At 39.7% G+C, this 27,682-nt stretch overlaps 1 protein-coding gene across 5 annotated transcripts in view; it reads left to right on the top strand.

The window, feature by feature from the left end:
* The window catches only part of gulp1a (GULP PTB domain containing engulfment adaptor 1a), an 86,527-nt gene that overhangs the window by 48,376 nt on the left and 10,469 nt on the right, over positions 1–27,682 (top strand). For 3 of the 5 annotated variants that reach the window (XM_063499749.1, XM_063499754.1, XM_063499751.1), the window contains 3 exons: positions 7,101–7,181; positions 22,751–22,812; positions 27,066–27,137. In XM_063499749.1, coding sequence (XP_063355819.1) covers positions 7,101–7,181; positions 22,751–22,812; positions 27,066–27,137 — 215 coding nt within the window. Of the gene's footprint in view, positions 1–2,331; positions 2,434–3,047; positions 3,148–7,100; positions 7,182–22,750; positions 22,813–27,065; positions 27,138–27,682 lie in introns of those variants that run through there. The other 2 variants (XM_063499752.1, XM_063499753.1) reach the window with 2 other exon arrangements.

Raw genomic sequence — 27,682 nt, forward strand, 5'->3', positions numbered from 1 at the left:
TAAATTGGCTGGAAACTAAAAGAGTCTTCTCTTTAAAAAAAGGCATTATTTGCCAAATACAATGCTTGATCTCCACAGCTATATTTCCTGTTGCAGTTGCTACAGTTCACATACATAGAAGCTTCCAAAATGTTATGTATTCTCATTGCATTTCAATGCACATTTGAATGTATCTGAGTTTTAATGCATCTATTAATTGCTGGGAACTAAAACTCAGTACTTATACTTTCTTGTTAGTGCTTGACCATAATTACAAGTAGTTCACCATATCAACAGTTTGGTTCACACCGAGCAACCACGAGGATTAGAAAAAGGAGGGAAAAACCTTTGAGTAACAGTTACTTACTATTACTTACTGACAGACAGATTACTTTCTCTAGCTGTTTGTTTCGGGTTTCACACCAAAATCATGAGACTGACACCAAAGGACACTTAGATCAGAGATCCTGGCATCAAACCCTTCCATAATAAATGGTAAACTCTAACCTGTTTATATCAGAAATGCAAAAATGGCATCACTGGGATATATTTCCAGGTCACTCTAAACAATAGCTCTGTTGGCCCACCAGCATAGTAACATGAGGAAGTGACATAGCATATGATATGCACAAAATTAGCATATCATTATATGTAGTTAGCTTTTGAAGCTATTTCTTAATTGCTACTTCTCGACCTCTGGTGTAAAGCATGCTAATTTAAACTATGTTTAGCGGCACACTGGTTTGCTGACAAACCCTTAACGGTGCCTTCTCGTCTTCTCTGCCATTGCTGTCAGATAATCATAGTCATTCTGATGTTTCTGACACATTTTCCTCCTCCTAACTTGGCTGTTAAGTCCTGTTATGAAGCCTAGAGGTGAAGGTTTTGATAGTGGATGTGACGATCAGGTGGATCTGACTGTGTCGGTCACAAATTATTGGCCAATGAGCATATTCTGGATTATCATATTTTGGCTTGGTTATCTAGTACCGAGTACTTAGAATCACCATGATTTACAGAATGTTGACCTGGTGTTTCATTTAACATGAGTGAAAATGCTGACTGAGCCCAAAAACTGAGAAAAGTTTTTGTTAAAGTCAGGGCCAAGTTTAATTTTCCTACAGACTTTTATAGGACTGGAAGTCTTTTTGCTGCCACAGGTGTCGCCCCCTGGTGGCCATTACGAACACTGTAGATTTAAGACTGAAAAGCTACATGCATCTATCTGTGCCTTAAATCGTACACCGAGTTCCTGTACTTAACCTCTACGTGTTCTGACACCTCTGTTAGTAACAGTGAGAGCTCATCTGTGTGGGCAGTGTCTCTGTGAATGGTGCTGGAGTGTTGTGACATGAGAGAGCAGAAATGTTGTTGTGATAGGTCTTGGCTTCAGAACTGTACCCCCACCTCATGAAAAACATGAAGTGCATTAAACTGAAATGAGGAGGACAGCGTGAGTCGCAGCGCCGCACCGACTTCTGCGAGATTTGATTATGATTTATATTTTGATCTCCTCCTTGTGTCTAAAAAACAGAGCAGGAGCAACCTCATCTGCCTGTTTGGATCAGCCTCCTCTGATACACTTTTAATAAAAGTGGTCAGTTGCTTGTCCTCAAGTATTTGGACTTCAGTGAGATGCTCAAAACTTTTTGAAGGAGAGATTCAGATCGACAGTTTCCTGAATAGCCCGCTGGGAGACGACATTTGCATAACGCTTTAGATGTTGACATAGAAAAATCTCAATAAGCAGACAAAGTAGGCTGCCGATTCAGCTGTTTGTCAGCTCCAATTTTGTTTTTGCATCGCCCCTGCCCACTTTGAGGGCACTCCAGGGCAGTTCATCTCTATGTGATAAAAATTGAATGTCAGATTTTAAAGCAGTGTAACACTTGGAGCTGCCGGTACTCACACTTTGAGCCGTAAATGTTTTCAGAGTGCAGAGGAAAAGGAAAAGGTATTATTAAGTTGACATCATCTCACAGGGAGGCTTTTTGTGCTCCAAGTTAGAGAAGTATTGTGACTTCTACTTCATAATGTTTTGGCCGTACTGCTGAGTTGATTGATGCCAAGATGTTGACCTAAGGCTGTTGCCAGGGTGCATAGTGTGATGATGAATCACACACTGCAGCAAAAGGGTCAGCCTGCAACCTCCGGCGAGATGGCTTTTGTGGCTCATCTGTGGCATGCCCCTGTGCATCACAGCAAAATAGTCCCTGTCCAAAGGGGTCTCTTGTTTTGCACATGTGAAACTCCTTTTGGACAAACTGTGGGCGGAGGAAGTTGGGTTTGAATGTCAAGTATCTTGTGTCTAGGCAAACGCTTCTTGTTGAGCTTGCAAGCCCCATCATCTCTGCTTACTGTAGTCCTTAGCACACCACCATCTGGCCCACAGCTGAAAACTATTAAGATCCTCTGAAACTTCCTCTTCACTATTCCACCCCAGTTTGGAGGCAAGTAAGTAGCTTTTTATCTCGGCTCTGTTGTTGTTTGCATGTTTTTCTCCATACAGCAGGTCTTTTCCCCCTCTCTCCTCTCCTTTTAAAGAGTAGAAGGGGAGAGGTGCCTTTCTTTTATAAAATATGTCAGGATTTTGCATTTGATACACCTCAGATGAAAGTGCTGGGCTGTGAGAGAGCAGGACTGCCTTCCAGATTAGACACCAAAAACACCACGGTTGATTCAATGGAGGAATCCTGGCACCAAATTCATAAACAGATTGTATTTGCGATGGCTTGCACTTAGGCAGCAAGACTTCAGAGCCGAGGCGAGAGCAAAGTGAGGAAAACAAAGGATCTTTGTTGATTTTCCTTTGCTGGGGCATCGTGTTGGGACCACAGTGCACGCTCTGCTCTTATCCCACGTTAAAAGCGCGCTGCCTTTTGAGTGCATATGGTTTGGATTAGTGAGCGGCTGAGGGGGATTTTTAAATGGGACATTAACTTTGCTTTCTTGCTTTCATTTGAAGCATTTTGAAACATTTTGGGGTTTGTTAAACTTTTGCGTTTTTCAGTGCGTTGACTGGGCTTGAAAGAGGAAGACCACACAGGGTCAGAGTAGGTTGCTCTCAGCTCCAGTAAGTTTCTTTCCCAAGCTAAATTCCAAATGTATGAGTCACTGAAGGTGAGTTGTCAGAATCTGGACATGGTTTTTGGAAGGACGAGAATCTAAGTAAGTAAATGCTGCTTCACGTTTTCCACTAGCCTTGCTCGTAATTCACAAACAAAATTCAGCCTACATAGAATGTACTGTGTAATTAAGTCTCTTAGCCTGTGTGTGTGTGTGTGTGTGTGTGTGTGTGTGTGTGTGTGTGTGTGTGTGTGTGTGTGTGTGTGTGTGTGTGTGTGTGTGTGTGTGTGTGTGTGTGTGTGTGTGTGTGTGTGTGTGTGTGTGTGCGCGCGCATGCGTGTGTGTTACAGTACAATGTAAAGGCATTCTGGGCTTTTATTGCCATTTAATTATTGACATATGTGCTCATTTGCTTTTCTTATTAGTGTTAATACTATTAATTCTTTCTTAATTGACCATTGAAGTGAGTATAGAGTGGACTGTTGTTGAGGAATTCAGAAGAGCGCAGTGCTTCCTCTGCAGCTGGTAAACATTTAAGAAGACTGACGACATTTGCAGCTCAGTGTTAAGTCTGTGTAGGTGTGTGTGTGAGTGTGTGAGTGATCCGGGGTCTGCCGTTCTCCCAAGAGGGTGCTGTTGAATCACCAGACAGGAAGCTATTAAAACAGGCGCGACACTTCAGCTGTCAATCAAAATGAGTGATATCACAGTCAAGTGTCAGGCGAACCATTGCACTACGTCCAAGTATGTCACAAACAAACAAAAAGGTTGCCAGGCCTTTTTCCACTGTGGATGCCAGAATGAGGCAATCTTTGTTTTAAGACGTTAAAGCTCTTAGCTGTGACTTTTAGGGAGGTCGTGTAAGCCACTCTGCACGATTTTGGATTCAGGCCAGTTCCGTCCTTTTTTTTTTTTGTCTTTTTAATGGTTCACTTTTGGATCCATGTATCCAGTCTTTCCAATCATTTGTTCTTAAAAATTTTCTTGGGCTTCAGTATCCCTTATTGTGCTTTTAAGGAAAAGAAAAGGGTAGAACACAGCTCCCAGTGGGAGCATTTTTTTTTTTAAATTTTCAAGTCTATTTTATCTTTATTTTTCAGGTGTACTACACCTCCAGAGTCCTGCTTTAGGTTAAAAAGGCTTTTTATGCTCTCGATGGCTCACACCCCCTCATACTTTCTGCTGCTCTCTCCCCAATTTCGAATGGAAAAAAAACAAAAAAAACAACCCATACTGTCGCTATCAAAATACCAGACACCATTAAAAGGAAGATGAGTCTTTTAAGACAGTTTTATTATGCAGCAAATACATATCTGTTGCTTCGAAGAGAAAGGTAAGAATGCACTCTAAATATACAGTCCCAGGTAGCAAAACAGCGACTGCCAAGGTCCTAATTTGGCAAACCAAATACTGCAAAGTAGTTTGATGCAGAGATCTGCAGAGTTTGCTTTCCCTGTCGCCTTTGGCTAAATGCACATAATAATAGTGTCCTTGCGGTTCACCTGCCTATGTGATGCTTGCAACGGCATCATGTGTGACTTAAACAAGAACACGTTGGTCTCTTTCAGCAGTCGATTTTCTCTTCTAGCTGACTGAGGAATGTCAGAGTCTCCACCCTGAAGCTTGTTCCATTTAAAATTTCTACAACCTTTTCCAGGGCCTCTGTCAGAGGAAAAAAATCTCCCCTTACAGCTAGAGCCCACTACATTGTGTTTGTTTTTCCCTCAGTGATGTGCCTCACATCATTATGTTCCTCATTATGTGCAGTTTAGAGTGTTTCATTTTTCAGTCTGTTAAATGCGAGTTCAGAAATACGTTGAGTTCTGTCATTGATGAGTCTTCTTTTCAAAACGATGTTGTGTTTGTTCGTCAGAATCTCTCCCCTCAGTAATAAAGATATGAGACTCAGACACAGCCTCAGTCAGAGCTAATGATCCGTTACCCTCCCATGTCGCGGTGATCGATTCATTTTGTAACGCTTAACTTTTAATCTGATTTCTCAGCCCTATGGAGTATTGGCTGATAATTGTATTCATATTATAACCCATTTTATAAATGTCGTCATTTGTTCACAATTGCCGATGAACATAAACATTGTCAGAGTTTGTTGCAGTGGGAGCTGATGAAGGGAGGTATTTGGTTACATTTTACCAAGCTAACCAAACTGCTGAATGAAGTCACTGAAGTGGAATTTTCTACAAATGATCACATAAACATAGTGACAAAGTCCCAACTGTTCTGAGGCCAAAGTATATGTTTTATAGCTCCGGGTGTCAGTCCCGTGAATCGATATGTGTCTCCATATTAGAGCCTGGCTGCTTTGTGCCAAATCGCGGTGCTGCTATTGTCTGTCTCTGGGTTTAGCTCCGCTCACATCCTCTGTGTTTTGAATTGGGTCTAATAAGCAGCGTTTGTGTTTCAGTCTCCTCTGACTGTCTGGGTTCTTTTGGATGATGCTTTTTGAGCTACTAAGTTGCCAAGTTTTGCAATAAATTAATCATACAAAAACAATTCATAAGCCATTTTTCAGAAGAAAACGGTAAACACTGCCTTACAGCTGCAGCTCACATTCACAGCTGTGAAAATGAAAGCACGCTCTTTCATTTGTAGCAGTTCATGTATCATAACATAATTTTTTTTTTTAAAAACCCATCTGATTCTTATTGCGTTCTAAAAATATTTATGTTTAAGAAGTTAATCATTTATTCGTTGAGCTCTGAGGAAATTCCCTCGAATCTTTCAAGTCACATGACGTTTTACAAGAATGGGCTGTTTGGACAGCGGGGTGTTTTCTGTATATCCATCAGTTGATGGATAACATAACTGAGATTTAATACGCTTAATAAACATTTTTATGTGTCACAGCTAACAAGAAAATTGATTAATTTCATTGGCTATTCTAGGATGTTCCTTGTAGAGAGCAAACACCAAACCCTTTTTTAAAAATTGTGTCAGTTTGGATCATGTTGAAATTTAGCAGCTTGTACAAGATTTGTTGTTTCATCAACTCCAAACTTTTAATAGCTCAGTATTTGCATTGTAAATGTAAGGTTGTGTTCATTTCCTTTATAGCCCAGTTAATGTGTTTGCAGAGGCAAAGATTGAAAGAGCTGTTGTGTGGCAGTCCTTGCACAGTTCCCAGCAGCAAATGTGTAAAGAATTATGATTGTGCGGGTCGCCGACAGCTACCTGGTTCTGGACAGTTTGTCCTTGCAGTCCTCTCCAAAGCTGGGCTCTCATGGGGAACTGATGCAAAAGCTCGGAAGCATCCAAAGCAGTGTCACATTTGGAGACATTGTGGAGGTGGATGCTTTGCATTTCCAAAAGAAATCACTACTTTTGTTTCTGTGAGGTAGCACAGCAGTCAATGTGCTGTACAGTTTGGCTGTTCGGACGCATCCAGCATGCATTACTGCAGCTACAGTAGGTTTAAAGAAAGAAGGACGAAATCTGACTTTTATCCACATTTCACATTCATCTCTTACTTTATCCATTATCAGTATTACTCAAAGCCTTTTGTTTCTTTGTCTTTCTGTAATGTAATAAAAACCTGGAGATGATTAGTAACAGCTAAACAAACACACATGTGTGTTTGTGTGCATTTGCTTAGCTGAAAAATTTGCCCTAGTTCTGCTGGAAAGATTTGAACATTAATGCCAGCGCCTGTAAGAGGATCATGGTAAACAATGCAACGTTTTACCGTGCAGCTTTGTTGCTTCCCTTTGGTACAAATCACCATTCTTAGACACACCTTGTACCGTTAAACAGCAAGAACAGTGAGTTCTGTTTTATCAGCAGCACAAGGTTAAAGGGAACACAGATGAGATGAGAATGACGTGGCTCCGTGGTAAACAAATGTAACGCAGAGACACTGAGTTTAATTTTAACGCTTTCTGACAGCAAATGCTTGTCTCACTCTAAGAGGGTGGGATTATTCTCTCCTTTTCTTTTTTCAAAGAAAACTTTAGACCGTTTGTTTTTTAGACTTTCTCTCTTTTGCTGAATGTTTGTGGTGGAAACCATTTTTAACTCGCGTCTCCCTGCTGCTTTTCCAGGTGGAATATTGGCAGATATTCAGGAGGGACCACAGAGACGCACAGTTTCCACTATGAACCGCGCCTTCAACAGGAAAAAAGGTGAGCACACATATCCGCCGCTTGTGTAGCTCATAAACCTGAGCTATGCCTGACATTGTTTTTTGTTAAACATCCTCAATGTGTACCATCACCTGTGTCAGTGGGCAGGGTATACCTCAAAGCACTGTGCCAGTGGTGTTACACAGTCTTTCCTACCTTCCAGGGCATCTTTGGATTCAGTTCATTTCAGTACACAACCATAATCAACTCACAGAGACTTTAAACACCCTCAGCATAAATAATGCATCATAATGAAACACACGCCCACACTGGTTTTTGTTTCAGAGAGATCTGGGAATCCTTCCTGGTGGTGCATTCAAATGCTGAAGTGAGGCGTCTCCATTCTGTTGTTACATGGCGGTGACACTAGAGAACCCAACAGGAAATACAAATCCTTTGTGAATGTTATAGAAACTTTGAGAGTTAGTTGCACTGAGTGGGACATGAAAAGTATTATGTTAAGCTCAGATTGGAGGACATTGAAAGCATCTGCTACTGCCTGAGGATGCCACAAACAGTGACCAAAATGTGGAACAGGAGAGTGGATAAACGATATCCCGATCAGGACTTCCTATTATCCCAGCTACATCCAGTAGCCACCTAAAATTAGCTGATGCTTCTTAGTTAGCAGATCTGTCAGTAGGTTCTCACACTGGTTTGAAGCAGAGTGTGAGTGGGGTAGTGAAGCAATCTGTGAGGCTGGAAAAAAGGCAACAAGAGGGATCTCTGAAGCTCCATCATTGGACCATTGAGGAAGCTGGAAAAGACAGACAGACAGCAGCTGTTGTTGAAGTTTTAGAAAATTCCAAAAATGTTTATGCTACCCTGAAGAGGATGCTATATTGCAGAATATACAGTGCATCCCACCTTCTTATATCTTGGATATCAGCCCTGCATACTTAAACAACAAGAGATCCAAGTCCCAGTTACTAAGAGTTAGGAATGCACATCTATAACGCGGTGATGTCACTTGGGTATTTCTTTATTTCAGGAAAGCTACAGTATCACTGAAGGGAAAGCTTGGTTTAAACATGCTCAACCACCGGTATGTTCTTTCTTTAAAATATATTTTTAAAACAAATTCTGGCTCTTTGTCTCGGAAACAATGAAAAGAAATTCTTCAGATGCCATGGCAGGAGATAAGAAAGACCAAGCAGCTTTATCTGGACGAAGCCCTCACTGTTATGGTTTTGTTTATCAAGCTTTGGAAGCTTTTGGAATCATTCAATGAATCATGTGCAGAAATCTTTTTTGGTGAGGCTCAACTGCAGGGCTGCCATGGTAAATTTTTCCTGCTGCAGTTCATCAGTTTGGCAGCACTATAAAGTCTTCACGCTTGAAAAGCTCCCCGCGAAAAACAAATAAAAAAACCAAACTGACTGATGTTAATGTTTATTATTTTCTCTGATGAAATGATTTCATGTTTAAGATGAAAATGATAAACTGTGCAGCTTCAAAACGCTGTTCAACAAATGTTGGCTGCGATAGATCAACAAAAACATCAAATTATTCATTAGCACAAAGCCACGGAGGACAACAAAACAGCAGAATTAGGCAGTCACGACAGCGTGTATAGATCCTGTCTCTGCAGCATTAGACAGTTATGGGGGTTGTGCAACACTCCTGAGTCTCGAAGTGACCCTTCCCAAATGCAGAGGAGGAGATATTTGGGACTGCCGTTTGCCAAACAGCTTGATGTGTTTACCACCATCTGTCCCGCTCCCTCTGGTGTGAATCATCAGACCTGGAGAAGCCTTGGACAGTGTTGAGGAAAAGTGTCCGGGGCCCAGGTGGTGTGCCGGGCTTTAATGATATTTGGTTTTAATTCACTTTTTCTTTTTTCTTCCCCCCTCACTACGTTGACTGTTTGCGAAGGTTTCTGCAAGGGCCTCGGCTCACATAAAATTTCCATTTATAATTGCATGGAGCGGAAATGCTGCTACATTTTTATTTAATTCTTGTGGTTTTCAGCATAAACATGCACGTGTGCCTATACAGTGTAGGAATGATGAAAAAGATGAATTAAAGTCATCCGAGGGCACGGTGTGAAGGACTGAAAGCAGACAGGTGAGGGTGGCTGCTGAAAGGAAAATCAGTCACAGAGAAGGCAAACATGCTCACAGGCAGACGGTCAAACTGACCACTTCTTTTTAACTGCTTACAGCTCTAAATGGTTCATCCTTTTTCGTGTCTGCCATAACAGCGTGCTAAAGCTTTTTCACTAAACAGAAGCACAGCAGCTTTCTGACCTCTACCATGCACTGTTACATCAGAATAGCAACAGATGCCTGACCCTTAGGCTTCTCTGCAGATTTAATTTCTGCAACACTTGTTACTGTCAGACTTTAGCAGATGGTGCCAAGAGGTTCAAGAATTCACAGTATATGATAAAAGCTTTCCCCTCCCAAAAAGATAAGATGCTCTTATTCGAGAGCATGGACCAAAATATTGAAAAAAGTATCTATAGCCAGTCATGTGTGTGCACGGTATATTTCACCGCTTGCATTCATGCTCCATGGACCTTGATGCTGCAGCCTTCCTTTTGCAAGCCAGACCGAATGTTGATAAACAGCTTTAATGTCACCTCCGGCTTTATCCTTAAAATATCCTTAGACAAAAATGTGAATGAAGGTGTGGAATGAATGTTTCAATTAACCGGTACCTTTTAAGTGATCGAAATAAAAATTCTGTAATGAGAATAAGAGGAAGATGTGAGGGTTGTAACTCCTTTGGGAACATGACTTCCTCAGTCTCCTAATAATCTGAGCACAGCTGTGCTTAGCACATTTCCATCAATCCTAAATATCAGCGGATGTGCAATATTTCATCTGCAGCCCGGCAGCCTCCTGCATGAGCTGAACAAAAGTTTATTTGCCAGTGATTTCACGTTGGAGTGAATTATTCAGTCTTTGCTGAGGTCTTAATGTGACTGAAGGAGGATAATTGCCTCTTGTTGGTGATGACATCACTCCGTTCAATTATCATCTTTAGATTTTTGTGTCGCCATTTGAATTTATACACAAGAAAGGTTTACATCGTGTTAGCTGTTTTTTCTGTCACTTTTTAATTTGTAGTAGTTGACATCAATAGTCAACACATTATCCAACAGCTTTCTTCTGTTTCTGCACCTGTCCTGTCTGCCTCTGGCTCTTTGGGCTGGCAGTTGGCACCAAAAACTGGTCCATCACACTGATTTATCTTTGTTGTCTCTGTGTAGGCCTGCGTTTTGTGGGCGCAAACACGTCTAGCAGGTATTACCTGCAGGGATCTTGATCATTTTTATCTCCTGTGCTGATTGCTCCATGGTCCTGGACGTGACTTGCACTGAAGAGTTGAACTCTATGAGAAGCACTTAAAAATATTGCTCTTTTAGCTTGTTAGGTACCATCATTGTATCCTACTGAGTTTTTTAAGTGATGGCATGACGTTGAAAATGATGACTGTTTAACTCTTCAATGCTGATTACTTCTAATGCAATCCTATCTGTTGGCAGCGTTTGCTGTCGGGCATCGGGTTATTTTGGGCAGGCCAGGAAGTCAAACTCTGCCTCTGTCCCAGCAGATCAGCTGATCTTAGTGTTACAGATCTCTGGGCTGGGTGTTCTAAGCTGCATTAGCTCGTTCAGTGTTGCCGTTTCTTGGCACGCTGCTTTGCAGCCCACCTCCACCTCATCTCCACTTTTCATGCTGTGTTCAAAAACTTTCATGGGTAATCCATGTCATTGCTGTCTGTCACTGACGCTGCTCTGTTATTGGCTGAGACTTGCTGATGTGGCTTTCCAACATTCCAGTTGCCTGTTAGAGAAAGAAGAGTTATTTGATTCCTCAACAGAGCCATACTGCTCTGGTATTTCCATTCCCAGTAATTTATATAAATATATGATCACCTTGTGATTTCGATGGTCCTGACTGAAATTCAGATTTTGTTGCACAGACACGTTGATTTCACCTTATGGTCATTTTGATGGATGTGTTTTATGGTGCCATTTAGTTGTTTTGGATCCTGTTGAGCAAAAAAGAAGTAAATAATAAAACAAGTATTAAGAAGTATTTAACTGTAACACTGGGTGGTTAAAGTACCAAACAAAGTACTCCACTCTTACTTACCAAGCTGCACGTTACCTCACGTAGTGCAGCAACAATTCTGATTTGCCAGTATTAAACTCTCATAAATTGTTGTTAGGGCAGGGCAATATGGCCAAAAATATTTATCACGATATATATTTGAAAATTTGCGATAACGATATAACTGACGATATAATTGACATGAGACAAAATACTTTACAACTCCGCAACTTTATTAGTGCAAAAAAAAAAAAAACATCAATGTATTTTCACTTAAACAAGCAGCTGTTTTTTTTCATGTGCATTAAAGCTATATAAAAATTAACAGTGCAAATGCAAATTCCTTGCTGACAGTTTAAACAAAAGGCATTTCCAGTGGAAATTGGCCGACATATCCTCAGCATAACCATGTATAATATCCACAAAACTTAAAAAGAGGTTATACACACACAATACGGTAATATTATGTTGAAGCACAGTACGTATCACTCGGCGAGGCTCCTGCCTACGATAACCGTAATGCTCCCACAATCCATCAAGCAGTGCGCCTTTGTAGCTTAGCAAAGTCGTACTAAAACATTTTTTGACAGATTTTTGAGTGCCGTGTACCACCTAAAATCAGTTCGAGGTCAGTAAACACAACCAGAATTCATACATAAGGCGCACCGGATTATAAGGGGCACTGTCAATTTTTCAGAAAATCCAAGGATTTTAAGAGCGACTTATTTTCCGAAAAACACGGTAATAATGACGGCCCGCTTGCATGCTCTACCAAAAATTGTGCTTTGGTGTGTATCTGACGGACGAAAGCTAAACCAGTTCCACATCACTGAAGTTGCAGCATTTTTACAAACCAATTCTGGTTCATCTGTCATTCAACGATCTGCTTTCGCCCTTCTAATTCTCTGTCGCCGCCATGCCTTTTCTGCCATGTGCATATGAAAACAAAGGCACTGCGCATGCGTGTTTTACCCATATTCTATCGCGATATTTCATTTTCTTATCGTTGCCAAACATTGTACCGGTATTACCATGAACGGTATGATATGGCCCAGCCCTAATTGTTATTATTTTTAATCAAATAAAAGCAATAGGTTTCTTTAAAAAATTGTAAGGCAGTGTGTTTATTCTGTGGTTTGAATGCTGAGCATGTTCTCACCCTGTCATCAAATATTGTTGCTTTGTCCAATCCTGCTGGCAAAAGGTGTCCTGATGGACTGGCCAAGAGATAAGTGGCACTTTTTTAAAAAGAGACATACTCCTTTTGGGAGCTAGAACGATTGGTGGTGCAGTTACATCATTTAAGAAAATATCATTGGGTTTTCTGGGTTAAAATATCCCCTAGACATGAACCCTGCACAATACAAAATGACACTCAGCCACTGCGTTTAAATGTGACAGAGTACTTAAAGCAGTAATGCATGCTAAGTTTTTCTGTAATCCGATGCTTCATGGCACCAAAATTAAGGGACACTTTGTGCCAAAGAAGCATTTTTTTTTACCAGAAAGAGTGTTTTGCTAAAAAGTTGTAGCGTAGATAAGCTCATTAGATCCATCCTAATGAGCATTACAATCGTTATGTTTGAAATAATTTTACAATGCTACTTTGAAAGATGACTCCTAACTAATCTAATATTTCTGTATTAAAAAAAGAAAAAGAAATTCTGTGTAAATGGTGAGGTAACACAAGCTTAAAAAACATTGTTGGACTTGGAGCGTTGGACAGTGCACTGATTCGCTGCACTGTCCTGTGACAGCCTGGACCACTTTCAACTTCACTTGATATCTCTGCAACACAACACACAGGCATCACAACACTATGGTCTCTATTGAAAGGTTTAGTTCATTTTAGAAGGTTTTGAACGTTTTAAAATGAGGTCTTTGAAATGCTTTACACAAAAGTACCTTCAACAAAATTTCTGCAGAAGCTCAGCTGGTTAATGAGGGTTCTTAATCAGTCCAACTGCAATACGACTTTTATTGCAATATCTACATGGCTACAGATAGTTGCTGAATCCTCTAACATATAATAAACTAAAGTTAATGAAAAGAGGATTGTGCATGTGTTCTATTTGTTCTTATTGTTGCTATAAAAATGGTCAGATGTTCTCTATCCACCATTATGATTATATTTAACTGAAAGCACCCACATAGAAAATTAGATATGGATGGATGGGCTTTTTAATTTTGCCGTGGCCATCACAGCTGAATGGCTGGACTAAATAAATACCAGTCCAAGTGATGTTCATTCCTGAAATGATCCCTCTAACTATTACACAAGCCATCATTATTGGTTTGCGATATGATCGGAGCACAAATAAGTAGTAACAGTTCAATTCATGCATGTCTGATTGCCTTGTCCTGAGAGAACACTGCAGTATGAGAGGAGAGGCTGTATTGTCCTTGCCTTAACATCTGCTCTGACAGTGTTATTTTGTAAAGCCGCATGGCCATTTGCATGCTCCTTAAGCATTTCCTTTTTCGGCCTTATAAAATCTGCATTAGCTCTGAATGAGCCTGGACTTTCTTCCTACAGTCAATATTTGCAGTTTTCTCTTCATTTTAAATTCAGTTCCCATAGTTTTTTGGCAGAATGGAGGAGTCGTATTACAATAATTTACAGGAGCTTGACACAAAATCATAAGCATTTGTAGAACATAATTAACTTCAGTACAGTAGCTCTGCAATAATGAAACCACAGTGAACCTTGTAATGTTCAGTTTGTACTTGCAGAGAGCTTTAATTTCAGAGGCACTGTATTGCAGTGTTGTTGGTACTGACTTGAATTAAATTGCAGGGCAGTTGTGACATTTTTATCCATTTCCCCAAATGTTCTGTATATGATGAAGGTGAAACCTCAAGAGATTTCTTCTCAGAAGAATTACTGTCCCCATGTCTATGTGATTGCAACAGTTTTACTTCATTTATGTAGCTCACCACATTCTAAACTGTACTTCTCAAAAAGAAGTACAGTTTAAACTCTCCAAGTCTTTATCTCAGCGTAACACTCTCCCACAAGTCTGCAGTAGAATTGTGGTCTAGGTCTGCTCTGCTTGGAGCCCATTTGAAGTTGTCTTCTGCTTGATGGAGAACTGTGCATAGCCAGCACATTCATTGTGTGTCATTGATTGAGCACTGCAGTGAATTAGTCTATTGCCTGCACTCGTCTTGTGGCCGTATTAAAAAAAAAAAAAAAAAAGTGCACTTACAGCGTGGAACTCAAGCTCGACAAGGCAAGGACAAGGAATATTAGGCAGTTTCTCTGTGACCACAATACTTCATGCAATTTTTGACTTAAGCATTTCATTATTTTTCTAATTAGCTTTAGTAGTAACAGACATCCATCCATCCACCCATCAACCCGTTTTTTTAAACCCCTTATCCAATTCAAGGTCTAGCTGAGGTCGGAGTCTGTCCCGGCTTAGTACAGTCATTGTATTATATTATTAATAGCAGGAATTTATTTTTATGTTCCATGCAGTAATGCCAATATTTGCGAAGTTCTACACAGAAAAACAAGAGACAAAGCCTGGATTTAATTTAATGACACACTATTTAAATCACTTGATACATAAATACAACATTAAAGATCTTCAAAATAGATCTAGGAACTAAACAGCAAATTGCAAAATACAATTTCTGTGCTTTTCAAATTTGCCTTTTTTTACTAAGTACATTTTAAAATTCATTTTTAATCTATGTATATTAATGCATTTATTTCTGTATTACTTAATAAAGAAAAATAAAAACAAAATACAGAAGCAAACAAGATTGCATGAAATAAATAATGCCCAAATGCAAAGAGAACATAACAAGTAAATGCAAAACCGAAAATTTAAGAGCAATTGAAGGAATAATGAACGCATTATTTGGTCATTTTAATCCACAGGTACTTGTATTGTATCTGGTGCATTTGTATTTGCAACATATCCGTGGATTTCACTCAATCTAAGGAGCTTGGAAAGAAAAGCATCTGGACTTCTTTAAGCTGCTTGAAGACGTTTCACCTCTCATCCGAGAAGCTTCTTCAGTTCTAAGGTCAAATGGCCGAGAGTCCCAGATTTAAACCCAGTGGGAGTTTCCCCCCAAAGAGGGACAAAGGACCCCCTGATGATCCTCTATCTAATCACATGAGCCAAGGTGTGAAAATGGGTGTGGGTCACAATCAGCCAGGGTTTCGGGTGAGGTCATTGTGAAACCTGGCCCCACCCTATCATGTGATTTCCTGAGGTCAGATGGCCCAGGATGTGAGTGGGCGTTAAGGCGTCTGGGAAGGGATCTCAAAACTGGATTATAGATGGCAGACAGTTGGTGTCGTGGTGTCGTTTTGAAGTCCAGACGCTTTTCTTTCCAAGCTCCTTAGAGTACGTTGACCTGGATGACTGAGAACCTTGACAGACAGATTTCACTCACTGCAGTTTAAAGTTGATAAAGTAAATGCAGTATTTTTCTCTTCACACTGTTGACATGAAGAACTTTAAAAGTAGAGCTTGAGATGAAGAAACTATGTGGGAAATCGTAAAATACAACTGTTAGCTTGTGGATAAGAGATTTTTTGATAATGGTGTATTAGATGAAACTGCTGGACAACAAGGGTGTTGGTCTCGTTTCCTTCCAGTGCACCACATTAAAATGTTTATCAGGCAATCTCGTGTTCAGTTGTTTTTCTTTTGTTAATTAATGAAAGCCTTGAAGGCAGCATTTCCCGAGTTAGTTCAAACCTTGGTGAACTTTGTTCTTTTCTTCATCGTTATTAGTGAAACCTGCAGTGGAGGACCATCACTTCTCCAAAGCTGCTTCTTTGTATTGTTTCAGTGTGAAATTTTACTTTTAGCCAGAAGCAAATGTTGTTTATTTCTTTTATTTTTACTCTAGTCCAACGATTAAACCATTTATATCTGTCTACTCTCTGTAATTAGAGCAGGCATTCATGGGCGGTATTTCTGCTGCAAGTTCACCAGCTTGCCGATAGATTTTCAACAAGAGGCAGTTTTCGAAAATAAAGCAGTATTCTGGAACAACAATGGATCACTTTTGGGTGAAGTTGTTTACAGTAATTCATTATACTTAGAACTTAAAGCTTCTTTCTTTTTTCTCCTTTTCAACCAGCATGCTTACTTGTGGTATACAATGCCACATTGGATTTTAAATCAAACCATCAAGATGTGATGCAGTCTACACTTTTGTTATTTCAAGCTTTACTTCAAAGGGTTTCACTTCAGTTTTGTTGTAACTGAATAGTATGATCTGGACTTCGTCATTGAAGAATATGCCATTTCTTGTCTTGGATTGTACTTTGCTTTGGGTCATTATCCATTCTTATTGTGAAGTACCATCTAATCAGTTATGCAGCATTTGTGTGAATGTGAGCAGAGAGTGTAGCTGAATTCATCCTGTCGCCACTGAACACCAGATTCTCACCAGGTTTCACTGGCAGTCATACATACCCATCCTGTAATATTGCCTCTGCCATGTTTGACAAATAATGTGGTATGTTTCAAATCAGTGTTTGAAGTCGAGACTCCTGTAGAAGTTTTCTGCTAAAGTTGAGTCTAATCTGGCCTTCCTGTTCTTGAGTGTAACCAGTGGTGTTTGCACCTTGTTGTAAACCTTTATATTTCCTTCCATAAAGACATCTCTTGAATACAAACTATCATATGGGTACGTCCTCTAGACTGTTCTTGAAGTTTTCTTTTAGCTTTGGAAATAATTCTGTCACCATGCACTTTACATATTTTCTGTGGTCTTTCAAGCCGGTTCATTCCTTGTTTTTAAGAATGAAGGAAACTGTTTGGTCATTCCTAAGTTTTTTTTTGCTGTCTCTCTGATATGTTAATTTAGTTTTTTTCAGCCTATGCATGAATGGACTGACACCTCTTTGTACCTCCTATTGAGATTTCCAATCAACAGCCACCAATTTCAACATTTTGAAATCAACTTTAGACTTTTTTCCCCCCTCAACTTGTCATGGAATAACCAGGAAACATGCATCACCTGGCCACAAAGTTGCTTCACAATCAATTGGCCAGTTAACTTTGAGCCTCTGAAAATGGGACAGTAGGTATAATAATGTCAATTATCCCTAAACAGTTAATGCAGTACCTTTATTAAACCTGTTGAATTAAAGTTGAAGGTCTGCACTTCATTCAGATTTTAATAGTTTCATGTAAAAGCCACTGGGGTGGTGTACAGCAGCAGAATTTCAAGAACCTATTACGGACATGGCCCTAACTGTCCATATGTATTTATAAAATAAATCCCCAGGCTCATATTCTCAGGAATAAGTATAAAATAGGGATTGTTTTTGAAGGAGATCATTCTATGATGCGAAAGATACATGAAGACAGCTCTTGTTAATAATGGTTGGAGCTGCAGTGTAACATGCATGAAGGACTTGTGACCTTTATGCAACAGAACCTGTCGCTCCAAAGTACATTACACTGTGAGACAAAGGAGCAGCGACACTTTTCCGGCTGTCAGCCCTTAAATTTTCCCTCATCTCCACCCAACACTTGACAGTTCATCCACACAAAGTTGACCTTCAGGTTCCCCGACTGTTCCTCACGCCCCAACAGTTATTTCAACTGTAGACATCACTGTGGCCAGTTTTTGTCATGCATAGCTGCCATTTTAAACAGCAAAGAGAGACAAAAAGCATCCCCCTCCCCCCTCTCCTTTCATCAGAGCAGTGTGTGCTGACACCTTGAAATAATGTCAGCCTACCCGCCATGTGGCTGTGTCAGCCGGCACAGCATCTCTTCCATCCTTTCTCTTGACTCCTTCTTGGAATTTAGAGTTTGTTATAAAAGTAGGGAGGAGGTGCCTCATTCCTATGTCAGTTTTCATTCAAGCTTCCCACTAGGAAATTGATTGTGCTTTAGAGGAGGCCATTGCAAGGTGTAAGCAGGTTTAATCTCATTGCACAGCTGTTAAGTAAACCTGGAAGGAATACAGTTTAAGTAGAGAAAAGTTCACAGTGCAGTGCCGGAGACCGCAAACAAACCACCACACTGATGTGTTAGTGTTGTTTAGCTGTAAGGCTGTGGGCATGTTTGTCATCAAAATGAATTGCAGAGGCATAAAATCAACTTTTTCAAATTTTTTAGTCTAAATTCTTAAGATCCTGTATGTCAGTTACATGTACAGGACTGTGAAAAGTTTCAAGCCACCCATCACTTCTTTAACTTTTGCATGGAAATGGGATATATGTGCAGCAGTACAGCATATAAGGTAAGAACAGAATTTGCAAGTGTGAAACCCCGAAAAATTGACAGGAAAGTTTGGCTCCTCTGAAGCAAAACAGGAGGACACAAGAAGCACTCAGAGTGTGCAAATCTTATTCTTTGTCCAGTATTTACTTCTTTTCTGTATATTGTATTTTTTCAAGCATATTAGTTGTGCAGCAAAAATAACTGCAAAATGCAGCCTTTTCTTATTTGTCCAAAGTAATTTATTTGGCGTAAATTGGAGCTATTAGTTTAAATTATTTTAGTATTTCTTTTTTTATTTATGTGGATTATATTACATTTGTAGCATTCATTGTTTTTAATTTTTCTTTTCATTTTTTTTTATAAAATTAGTTTTTTGTAAATACCAGGACATTAATAACTTGAGCTTGATATATAATAATATACTACAGTATATTTCTAACTAACAAGCTCATTCTCTTTCTCTTGACAACTGAAGAAAGAAAACATTTTGGGGTCAGCTTGAAAGAAAAGCAGATGTGAAAGTGAGGTCAGAGGTCAAATCTAACATGATATTTGGATGCCCATACACCAGTATCATTTCCTTAATACAAACAAAGACAGATGAATTTTAATCACTGTTTTGAAGATAAAAGCCATTTATGACAATTTGACCTCATTTGACCTTGATGAAGAGGTCAAAGGTCCAAGGTAATGTAATATTTCAAATCCCCATATATCACTTACTACATGCAGATGTGATTTCAATACAGGCACTGGCAGTAAGAAACATAGTTTTAAATCCTGCTATATGGCACTAATATCACTTTGACCTGTAGATGAGTCTGTTGACACTGAAAGAGAGGTCAGAGGTCAGATATGACAGGATATTATAAATCCTTATACAACACTTTCTATATGTTGACAATAAGCACCACACTTATAGTTACGCTCTAGTGCTAAGGTTTTTTTTGTCAACTTTTGACCAATATATCATTAAGGTGACCTTGAAGAACTCAGTGGATGGAAGCCTAATTTTAATAGATGTTAATATAACCCCACTCTGCACACCTAGCAGATATTTCAGAATTATTAAAAACTTTTTGAACTATCGTGTTTCCAGACAGAATGACTGAATGACATGCAAACCCTACAAAAAGATAACCTCCTTGGCTCCGATAATGATGGGTAGCTCAAGACTTCTGCACAGTACTGTGTTTTCTATTCATTTGGATAGAAAACACAGTACAGGCGCTTATTTTAAAATAAACAATTTAATAAACTTAATGTGATTCATATTTCCCCATCAAAAATTACTCAAACAAGTCAACACAGTTTGCCTTATAGCCGTAAAAATAGTCAGCCGTGTTAACCCAGATTATTTTAAATGAATTGCATCCATTTAGTTTGAGTTTTAACAGCATATGAGTCAAATATTACGCATTCACAATAGTTTGTATTTGTTTTTGGCAGGTAAATATGTATCACATTAAATCTGTGAATTTAAACAATTGCTAAATAAATTATTGTAATTAAAATGTATAATCTCAAAAAATCTTCCAAAACATTTCGTCATTACATATTACATGCTCTTTTGCCAAAGTTTCTTTGAGAATAATATTGTAGGTTAGCAACCCTAAGCAGTCACAATTAAACAAATGCGGTGTACCAAATTAACACTAATTGGAACAGACTTTAAATTCATCAAGCCACTTAGCCAGCACATGAATGTAAACAAAGTAATTAGCATACCTGTGCAGAGGACACGGTAAAGTTGACATCACATCGTTTGCACCTTGCAAAGTCTTGATTAACACAATCAACCTACAGGAGCCAAGTGGCCCCAAGGTCACAGTCATGCATCTTTTGTCCCAAGATTCATTAACGAGGCGATAAGCCGTTTATGAATGTGGAAATGAAAAGCGAAAAGAATCCTTAATCAGTGGGTGATTAAGAAATGCTGAAAATGGCATAATGGGCCCTTTGGATTGTGTTATCAGTGACCTGTAATGATCTCTGAACCACCGGTCACTTTGTGTTGGTGTAAATCTTCAAAGACTGTCTCCAGGGCAAATTGTAAATCACTAACTGTAGGCACTGTGGGATGATTTGCCCAACAAAAAAAAATACACCGATGCTAAAACTCAAGTGATTAAACACAGATTATCTTTTGATTGGCAGTGGCATTGGAGTAGTGTTTCGGCTGAGAGAGATGGTGTTTTAAGGTTCTAATTTAGTTTAACCAATGCTAGCAAAAGGTATTACTTTATGCAATCCTTTATCTGATGGAACCATTTGAAAATAAATGGTTCCATTTGTGTGTAGTTTCACATTTGATTAGCTCTGCAAATAGAGAACGAAGACAATACTGAACAAATTAGCAGACCACCCTATTGGTCAGTATGTAAACAAATATTATTTATTTAAGGATTTACTGATGTTTCAAAAGCTGCCAGATGACTAAAAAAAACTGTTAAAATAATGTTATGGTAAATGCAGGATTATGAAATTAGATGCTTTAAGAAAGTATGTAATGCAGATTTATTTATTTTGTGTGAATTTCACAGTTTATTTCCAGACTATGTAAACCCATAGATTTTTGATAAAATGTGCAATCAGCCAGCGCATACAGCTTGTCAGGCCTCAGCTTGAATATTTTGACTGTCACCAGGTTGCTGTGTTTAAACTGGGTATCACAGTGAGGATCTTACTGAGAAACCAAACACACTGCATGCAGTGGCATGTAGACCCCAAATTATACCCAATTTTATTGTCTTTCTAACTCTAATTTGGTCTCTGATGTACAAAATGAGCTATCAAAACAAAACAAATTTCCCACGTGTGGGACTAATAAAGGTTATCTTATCTTATCTTATCAGGAATTGAAGCAATCAAACAAACAGGTAACCACCTACAACTGAAGAGAGACGCCCTTGTACTGATTGTAACTAATGTGGCTAAACACCACACAAAGTTGCTGAGTTCACCTAGCTAACAACATTCGCAAATGATGAGACCAGAGATGTAATCCACTACCACACTCTGACATGTACCCAAACCCGGGAAAACCACCAAGCTTAATACACTAAAAACACAAATAAGTGTTTGAACAGAGGGCAGCCAAGCTACCCAGTTTGCTCAGTTTACTTAACATGAGTAGCAAGTAAACTCAGACATGTATCGTAAGTAAAATGTTTGCAAAGAGGGTGCTGCACCAAAAACCTCCTTGTGATCGCTGTGGACACAAGCAGATTTCTGTGGTTGCCTGTTGTTTGTATGAAAGACACCCACTTGTCTGCAAACTGTTGCTATTTTACCTAATGAGCTGTATTTAAATAAATGTGTAACAGACACTGCTTGCCTTCAAAGTAAAAGCTCTGCCTTACTGCTATAACCAACACTTTAAAAAAAATCAGCTTTTACTTTGAAGTTCTTCTTTTCTAGTTTTCGTAGCACTTTTCAAAGTTTAATTGCTACTTTACTTTTAGTGTGCTTGCTTCTGGAGACAAGTAACCTCCAAAAACATCTTAATGGCTGTCCACATTTGGAATACATACTTTTTCCTAGCGACGACTCAGGTGACAGCAACACAAAGAATCTGACAGGTTTTCTATATAGTCTGCTTGGATAGGTTAACTGTAGCTAACTGGTAAAATGCACTCTCACTGTGTCTGCTCTGTTAGGTCCTCCACTCCTTACCTTCTCTATTTTAATCTTGTTTTTTGATATTTTGAAGTGGAGTAACAGGGCACGCATACTTATGTGATATGGAAACATTGTCCACTTGCAAAGATGCATCTCCCCTCTAATTTGCTCCACCTAGAGCACATCGGGCTCTGTTTCCTTCCATGCGTTTGCATTTTTATTGAATACAGTGCACGGCCTCTGAAATTTGCTGCGTTCAATCTAAGCACACACAGTTTGAGAAGCGGGATTTAGACCAGTAAGTCACAGGTCCAATTACCTTTCATGTTGGATAACTTGAGGTGTGAAATTAAAATCAGCATTTTCCCTTGCCTAGCTTTCATTGGTATGCCCCTAAAAGGGTGCTCCAGTGATGCTGCTAGACCCTCACATCTGTGGCGGTGAACTGTACTTGTGATGTGAAGCTTCCAGGTGTGAATATATGGGAAAGAAGCACTGCGTCTCACAGAATGAGCCAATTTTCTCCATTTTTCCTCTTTAAAAGGTTCAGCTAATTTCTTCTACTCACTGCCTCAGATTTAACCACTGAATGCATGTGGCTAATTGTACCTGTACTGTATTAACTTGGGTGATTAAGTCTGTCATACTGAGTCAGCTGTCTGTATCATTTCAGATAAATCATGGATGCACACCCCAGAAGCTTTGGCCAAGCATTACATAGCCTACAATGCCAAGGTAGGTATCTCTCTTCGCCTGCTACATTTTAATGAGCTCTGTCAGAGCAAGGCGACTGCAAAATAATGAAACAGCGAAAAACTGTGACACTTTTATTGCAAGTTGAAAAAAAAGTCTGTTCTTTTGTGGCTCCCACCTTTGTCTGTGTTTATTCCCTCCAGTCATGCCTGTTAAACCTCTCTGTCTGTGTGTCCCACAATGCAGTTCCCCTGATAAACACCAGGCCTTTCATTGCACTCTCTGGTATTGTCCAGCAAATGAGCTTCACTGCCCATAGATGCATTGTTTTAGGTTGAGGCTGCATAAAAATTCCTGACAGAGACGGCTGATAAACCTCAGCCCCTCTCCTCAATGTAACAATAATTTGGATTTTTAATGGTGTTTAAATTAATTCCCTGCCCAGCACACCTCAAAAAATTGATACCGTTGTATTCGTCTCTCATAGCAGCTGTTGTCTCTTGGTGCTGTGATGCGGGGAAGGAAATCTTCCTCATCAAAGTTTGATTTGAAGGAGACTTTGTGTCTTTTAGCCTTCTTGATTTGTTTATTTTTAATGAGTGTGTGAACAGAGGGGGACTTAAGTAAAGTGGCACATGCATATGTCAAAATAGGTAAGAACTCTGGATCTGATGCAGGACTAACTTGTAATAAAATGGCTCTCAGGCTTGCCTGGAATCAGTATCTGTTATAGAACACTCGGAAAAAAAGGTGTTTTTCAAATATCCAGCGAACACCCCTGGAAGGAGGGACTGTGTCCCTTGGGGAGGACTCCCCTGTCAGGCTGGTTTTCTGCTTCATTTCGACAGAGTTTTCCTCCTATGAGGCACAAAATCTGTCAGCCTACATTCTTGTGCTTCACAAATGCGATGCTGGAACGGAGGTGGAACTCCAAGACTGCCTCCAAAATATCCCTGCAAACTGCTGAAGCTCCCTTCCTGCATGCAGCAAAGAAGCAAAGGAAGCCGGCAGAAGGCACATCTCTAAAATCAAAGCACATTGTCAGTTCCTATACTCGCTGTATTGTCGGCTTTTACTGATGAGATCCCCGTCTGGTTAAATTTGCTGAGATCTGAGTAAAGGGCTCATCAGTGAAGGAATTGGGGGGAAGTGCTGAGAATGTGCTTGGCATGATCTCCCAGGTTTCAAGCACTCAGGACTGTAAAAATAAGCTCAGTTAGCAGTTCACTGAACAATGTGCCAGATAGTTAGAGCAGAGAGAGAGAGCTCTCTTTTAGCCTCAAGAAAATGAACCTTTTTTCTTTATTTTCAAACGTTTACAAAGACGTAAAATCTTTGATAACTTCAATCATTTCAATTTGACTGCACTTCAAAACTTTCATGAACTGAACCTGAGATCAAATCCTAACTGTGATATAACAAGAAAATACTAGAATTTGACTCAATAAAATCTGAATTTCTTGGAGGAATTACACCACACAGTAGACAAAAATAACTATAAATAATGTTTTGAAACCTAGCAGCATCACAAACATGATCTAATATCTTATATTGTTAAATGCGACTTAGCAGACAGCTACAAACTACAGCTCCTTTTCAGAACACCTGCCAATCAAAGTAGCCACTCCCCTAAAATTTATCTCTGGCAACGATACATCACCCACCGTGATGCCCCTGGTGTAAATGTAGGCTGAATAATAACTTTAGTATTGCGTGCAGGTGATAATAAGCTAACTGGAACTAAAACTGGTGACTGATGGCTGATTCAAGCGTGCTCATCTGTTTTATGGTTTAAGATCCTTCGGGTAAAGACTGAACTGGGAATACACAGAAGATGGACTTCATGTTTTTTGTTCACTGAAATCACAATTAAGTGATCGTTCCTTTGGTAAAACAAGCAAAGAAAAACAAGCAAATTAAAAGAAGCAGGAAAGTGATTTGAAAGTTATTTCCATCTGCGCTAGAAAAATGACTGAAATGATTCATTTATTATCAAAGTGGATAGTCGCTGATGAGTTTTCTTCTTTTGTAATTTACTTTCCTAAGAGGAATAAAATATCTATATCAGATTACTTTAATTGATCATGTTTGAGTTCAATTTTAAGAACAATTGTAGAACAGGTAACACAGGAAGTCTCCCTCACTGATATTTGCAGCAGTATCTTTACATCCACACCAATCACAACAGATCTGCAGTTTTATATTCATGCTAAATCGTTATGCTGTCATCAGCAAATCACAGCAGCAACTTCCCAGTTAAGAACTAAGTCCACTGTTTTTAAAATGTATTACCTTTAACTTCTTACGCAGTGACAACTGCTGAGACTGAAGTGAGCTTTGATTTCGGTGGTTTCGGTGGTCTGCCAATTCTTTGATCCGATCTGACAGTTATACAAGTTCTAACGGTGCTTTTTATGAGCAGCTTCAGTGTGATTGACCTGTGGGCTCAAAGAGGAAAGAGGATGTTGAGAGGTGAATTTCAGAGCTGCTGGATTTGCCATGTCTTTCATCAGTAATCATGTCACATTCACAAGTCACTTAAATTATGCACAACACAGATCCTGCCCTTTCTGAAGGTGTATAAGAAAAAAAAAATCTGAGAACTTTCAGCTGGGAGGAGTGAACACCGGATGGATGGTGAGTTGGAACCGAGCTCTATGTTGTGTCATCTGAGTGAACATTTGAGACCTGCCACAAGGCTGACACGTGTGTGTCTGCAGTTGAAAATGTGAATTCTTTCTGCGGGCAACGAGAGGTAGGGCCGGTTCGTTTTCAGCTGCGTGCACCAGTTGATGGATGAGCCTCCGAGCTCTGTTTGCCTTGTGAGACCTCCCCAGTCGCAGCCCAGAATGCACTGGTCAGGAACAAGTGTTACTCCACTCTATTCTGGGCATCTGTCAGCAGCACTCCCAGAGATGAGCGTAAGTGTGGAGAGTACATTTGTCACACCGATGCAGAATGCTGACACTTTGCTCTGAAGCCTCAATCTGTCTTCTGGCTCTATTGATAAGTTGCAGTCTGGTGTTAGTTCACCTGTCTTACTGCATTTAGAAAGACGTCAGAGGCTCTCAGCCGCCAAAGAGTTACACAGACACGTTTTGGATGGAGAAGCTATATTAATTGATTCGATTTTTGACAGAAGGGTTCTTTTATAGCGCTGTCAGACATGTGCAAGATTAAAAAAAATACAAATAAATTCTGTATTTCACCTCTCGTTATTACAGCCACGGCAGCTGGCAGTGCACACTCCAAAGTTTTATGGGTATTAGCACAGCCAAGTCATGGACTGCATCACAAAGATTTTAATGTGTCACAGAGACAGTCAAACTCTGCCGGAGCTGCTTTCAGCTTCCAATGGGAGACATTGTTATTTTGTTTGTGCCAGCTTTGAAGGCTCTGACACCAGTGTTTTTGAAGTCTGATATTGGAACAGGCTCCACACATTAAGCTCAGGAAGCAGCAAAGCAACGTGTGTGACTGCAACAATTACAACTGTTGCTGCCAGATGGGGCGCACGATGTTCAGGCTCAAAGGTTAACGGCTCCATCTGTTGGTGAACAGCAGAAGTGCTGCTCGTGTGTGTGTGTGTGTGTGTGTGTGTGTGTGTGTGTGTGTGTGTGTGTGTGTGTGTGTGTGTTCATCCAATCCTCATGTGTAAAAGACACTTTTATAACTTTTTGCAATACAGGAAATGCAAGATGATGAAGAAGAATATATACTAATGCCTTCAGGATGTGAAAGATCATCTACATTTATTTGAAGTCAGAGTGACAAATTTGAGATTTTAGTGACTTAAACGTGAAGCTCCACAGATTTTAAACTCTGAGAAAGCCTCTTTCCTACAGTTTGACAAAAGAGCCAACTCATCCTTTATGGATTCATTTGTTTACCTAGTTTTTGGCCAATGTCCGTAGGCCAGAATACCAAAGTACACTGTAGCATTTCCGTTAGGAGCACAGAATATGATGTACTGGTGCCAGATATTGGTATTTTTATTAAAACATGTCGGTGCTTTAAACCCTGGCTACTTTGACCTACCACAGACTCACTGTGACAGACCTACCATGAAGAAGAAAATAACAGGATGAATTGAGCACAGTGGAGGAAGCAAATCAGAGAGGTCATAAATTGATTTGACACATTATTAAATTTGAATAATACACACACTGACACCTCACCTGCTTTTTGAATTTTAGAAGTATTCTTCACCATCTTCTTTGTATTGGGCTATTTAATTAAATACTTGTTTACACCTTTTGTTTTACTGTGTGTGTGTCTTTTTGTTCTCTTTTCAGTTCCTTGGAAACACAGAGGTTGAAGCTCCGAAAGGCACAGAAGTTGTAAAGGATGCAGTCAGAAAGCTCAAGGTAAAACTAGTCTCCAGATAGCTGTAGCCTAAAGGACAGGAGAGCATTCTTGAGTGACCAGATTGGACAAGGGGCTCAGAGTAGGGGAGGTGGGAGTGAGTGGCAAGTGCTCCCCTCCCTCATCTGCCAGCACCAAGGTGCCCTTGGAGTTTTTCAGCTCCTAAGCTGTGTAGACCTGCTGGATAAGTACGTTAGTTCATTCAGCCCCCCTTTCTCAGCGTAGATGTAAAGTTTAGTTACAGGAAATACTCATCAGGAATAAAAGCTGCTGTTTCAGGTTCTAGCCTGAAATAAATCATTAAATCACCATAGCTGTAATAATAAAAGACTCCCTGCCCTGCATTAAAGGGCAAGACATGCACAATTATACCAGATCCAGGCTCTATGATACTGGCCCAATAACGGCCCATTACAGACAATGCAGGGCGTGGCGTTAGGAATGAAAATGTCCATCATGGACAGCAGTTGATTCCTTTATCTTGGGTGTTTTTTCATAATGGACTTGGTCTGAAAGCATTATGGTTTTGTGACGTCTGTGATGTTGA

This window comes from Pelmatolapia mariae, linkage group LG16_19, assembly GCF_036321145.2.
Source record: "Pelmatolapia mariae isolate MD_Pm_ZW linkage group LG16_19, Pm_UMD_F_2, whole genome shotgun sequence".
NCBI classification, from domain to species: Eukaryota; Metazoa; Chordata; class Actinopteri; order Cichliformes; family Cichlidae; genus Pelmatolapia; species Pelmatolapia mariae.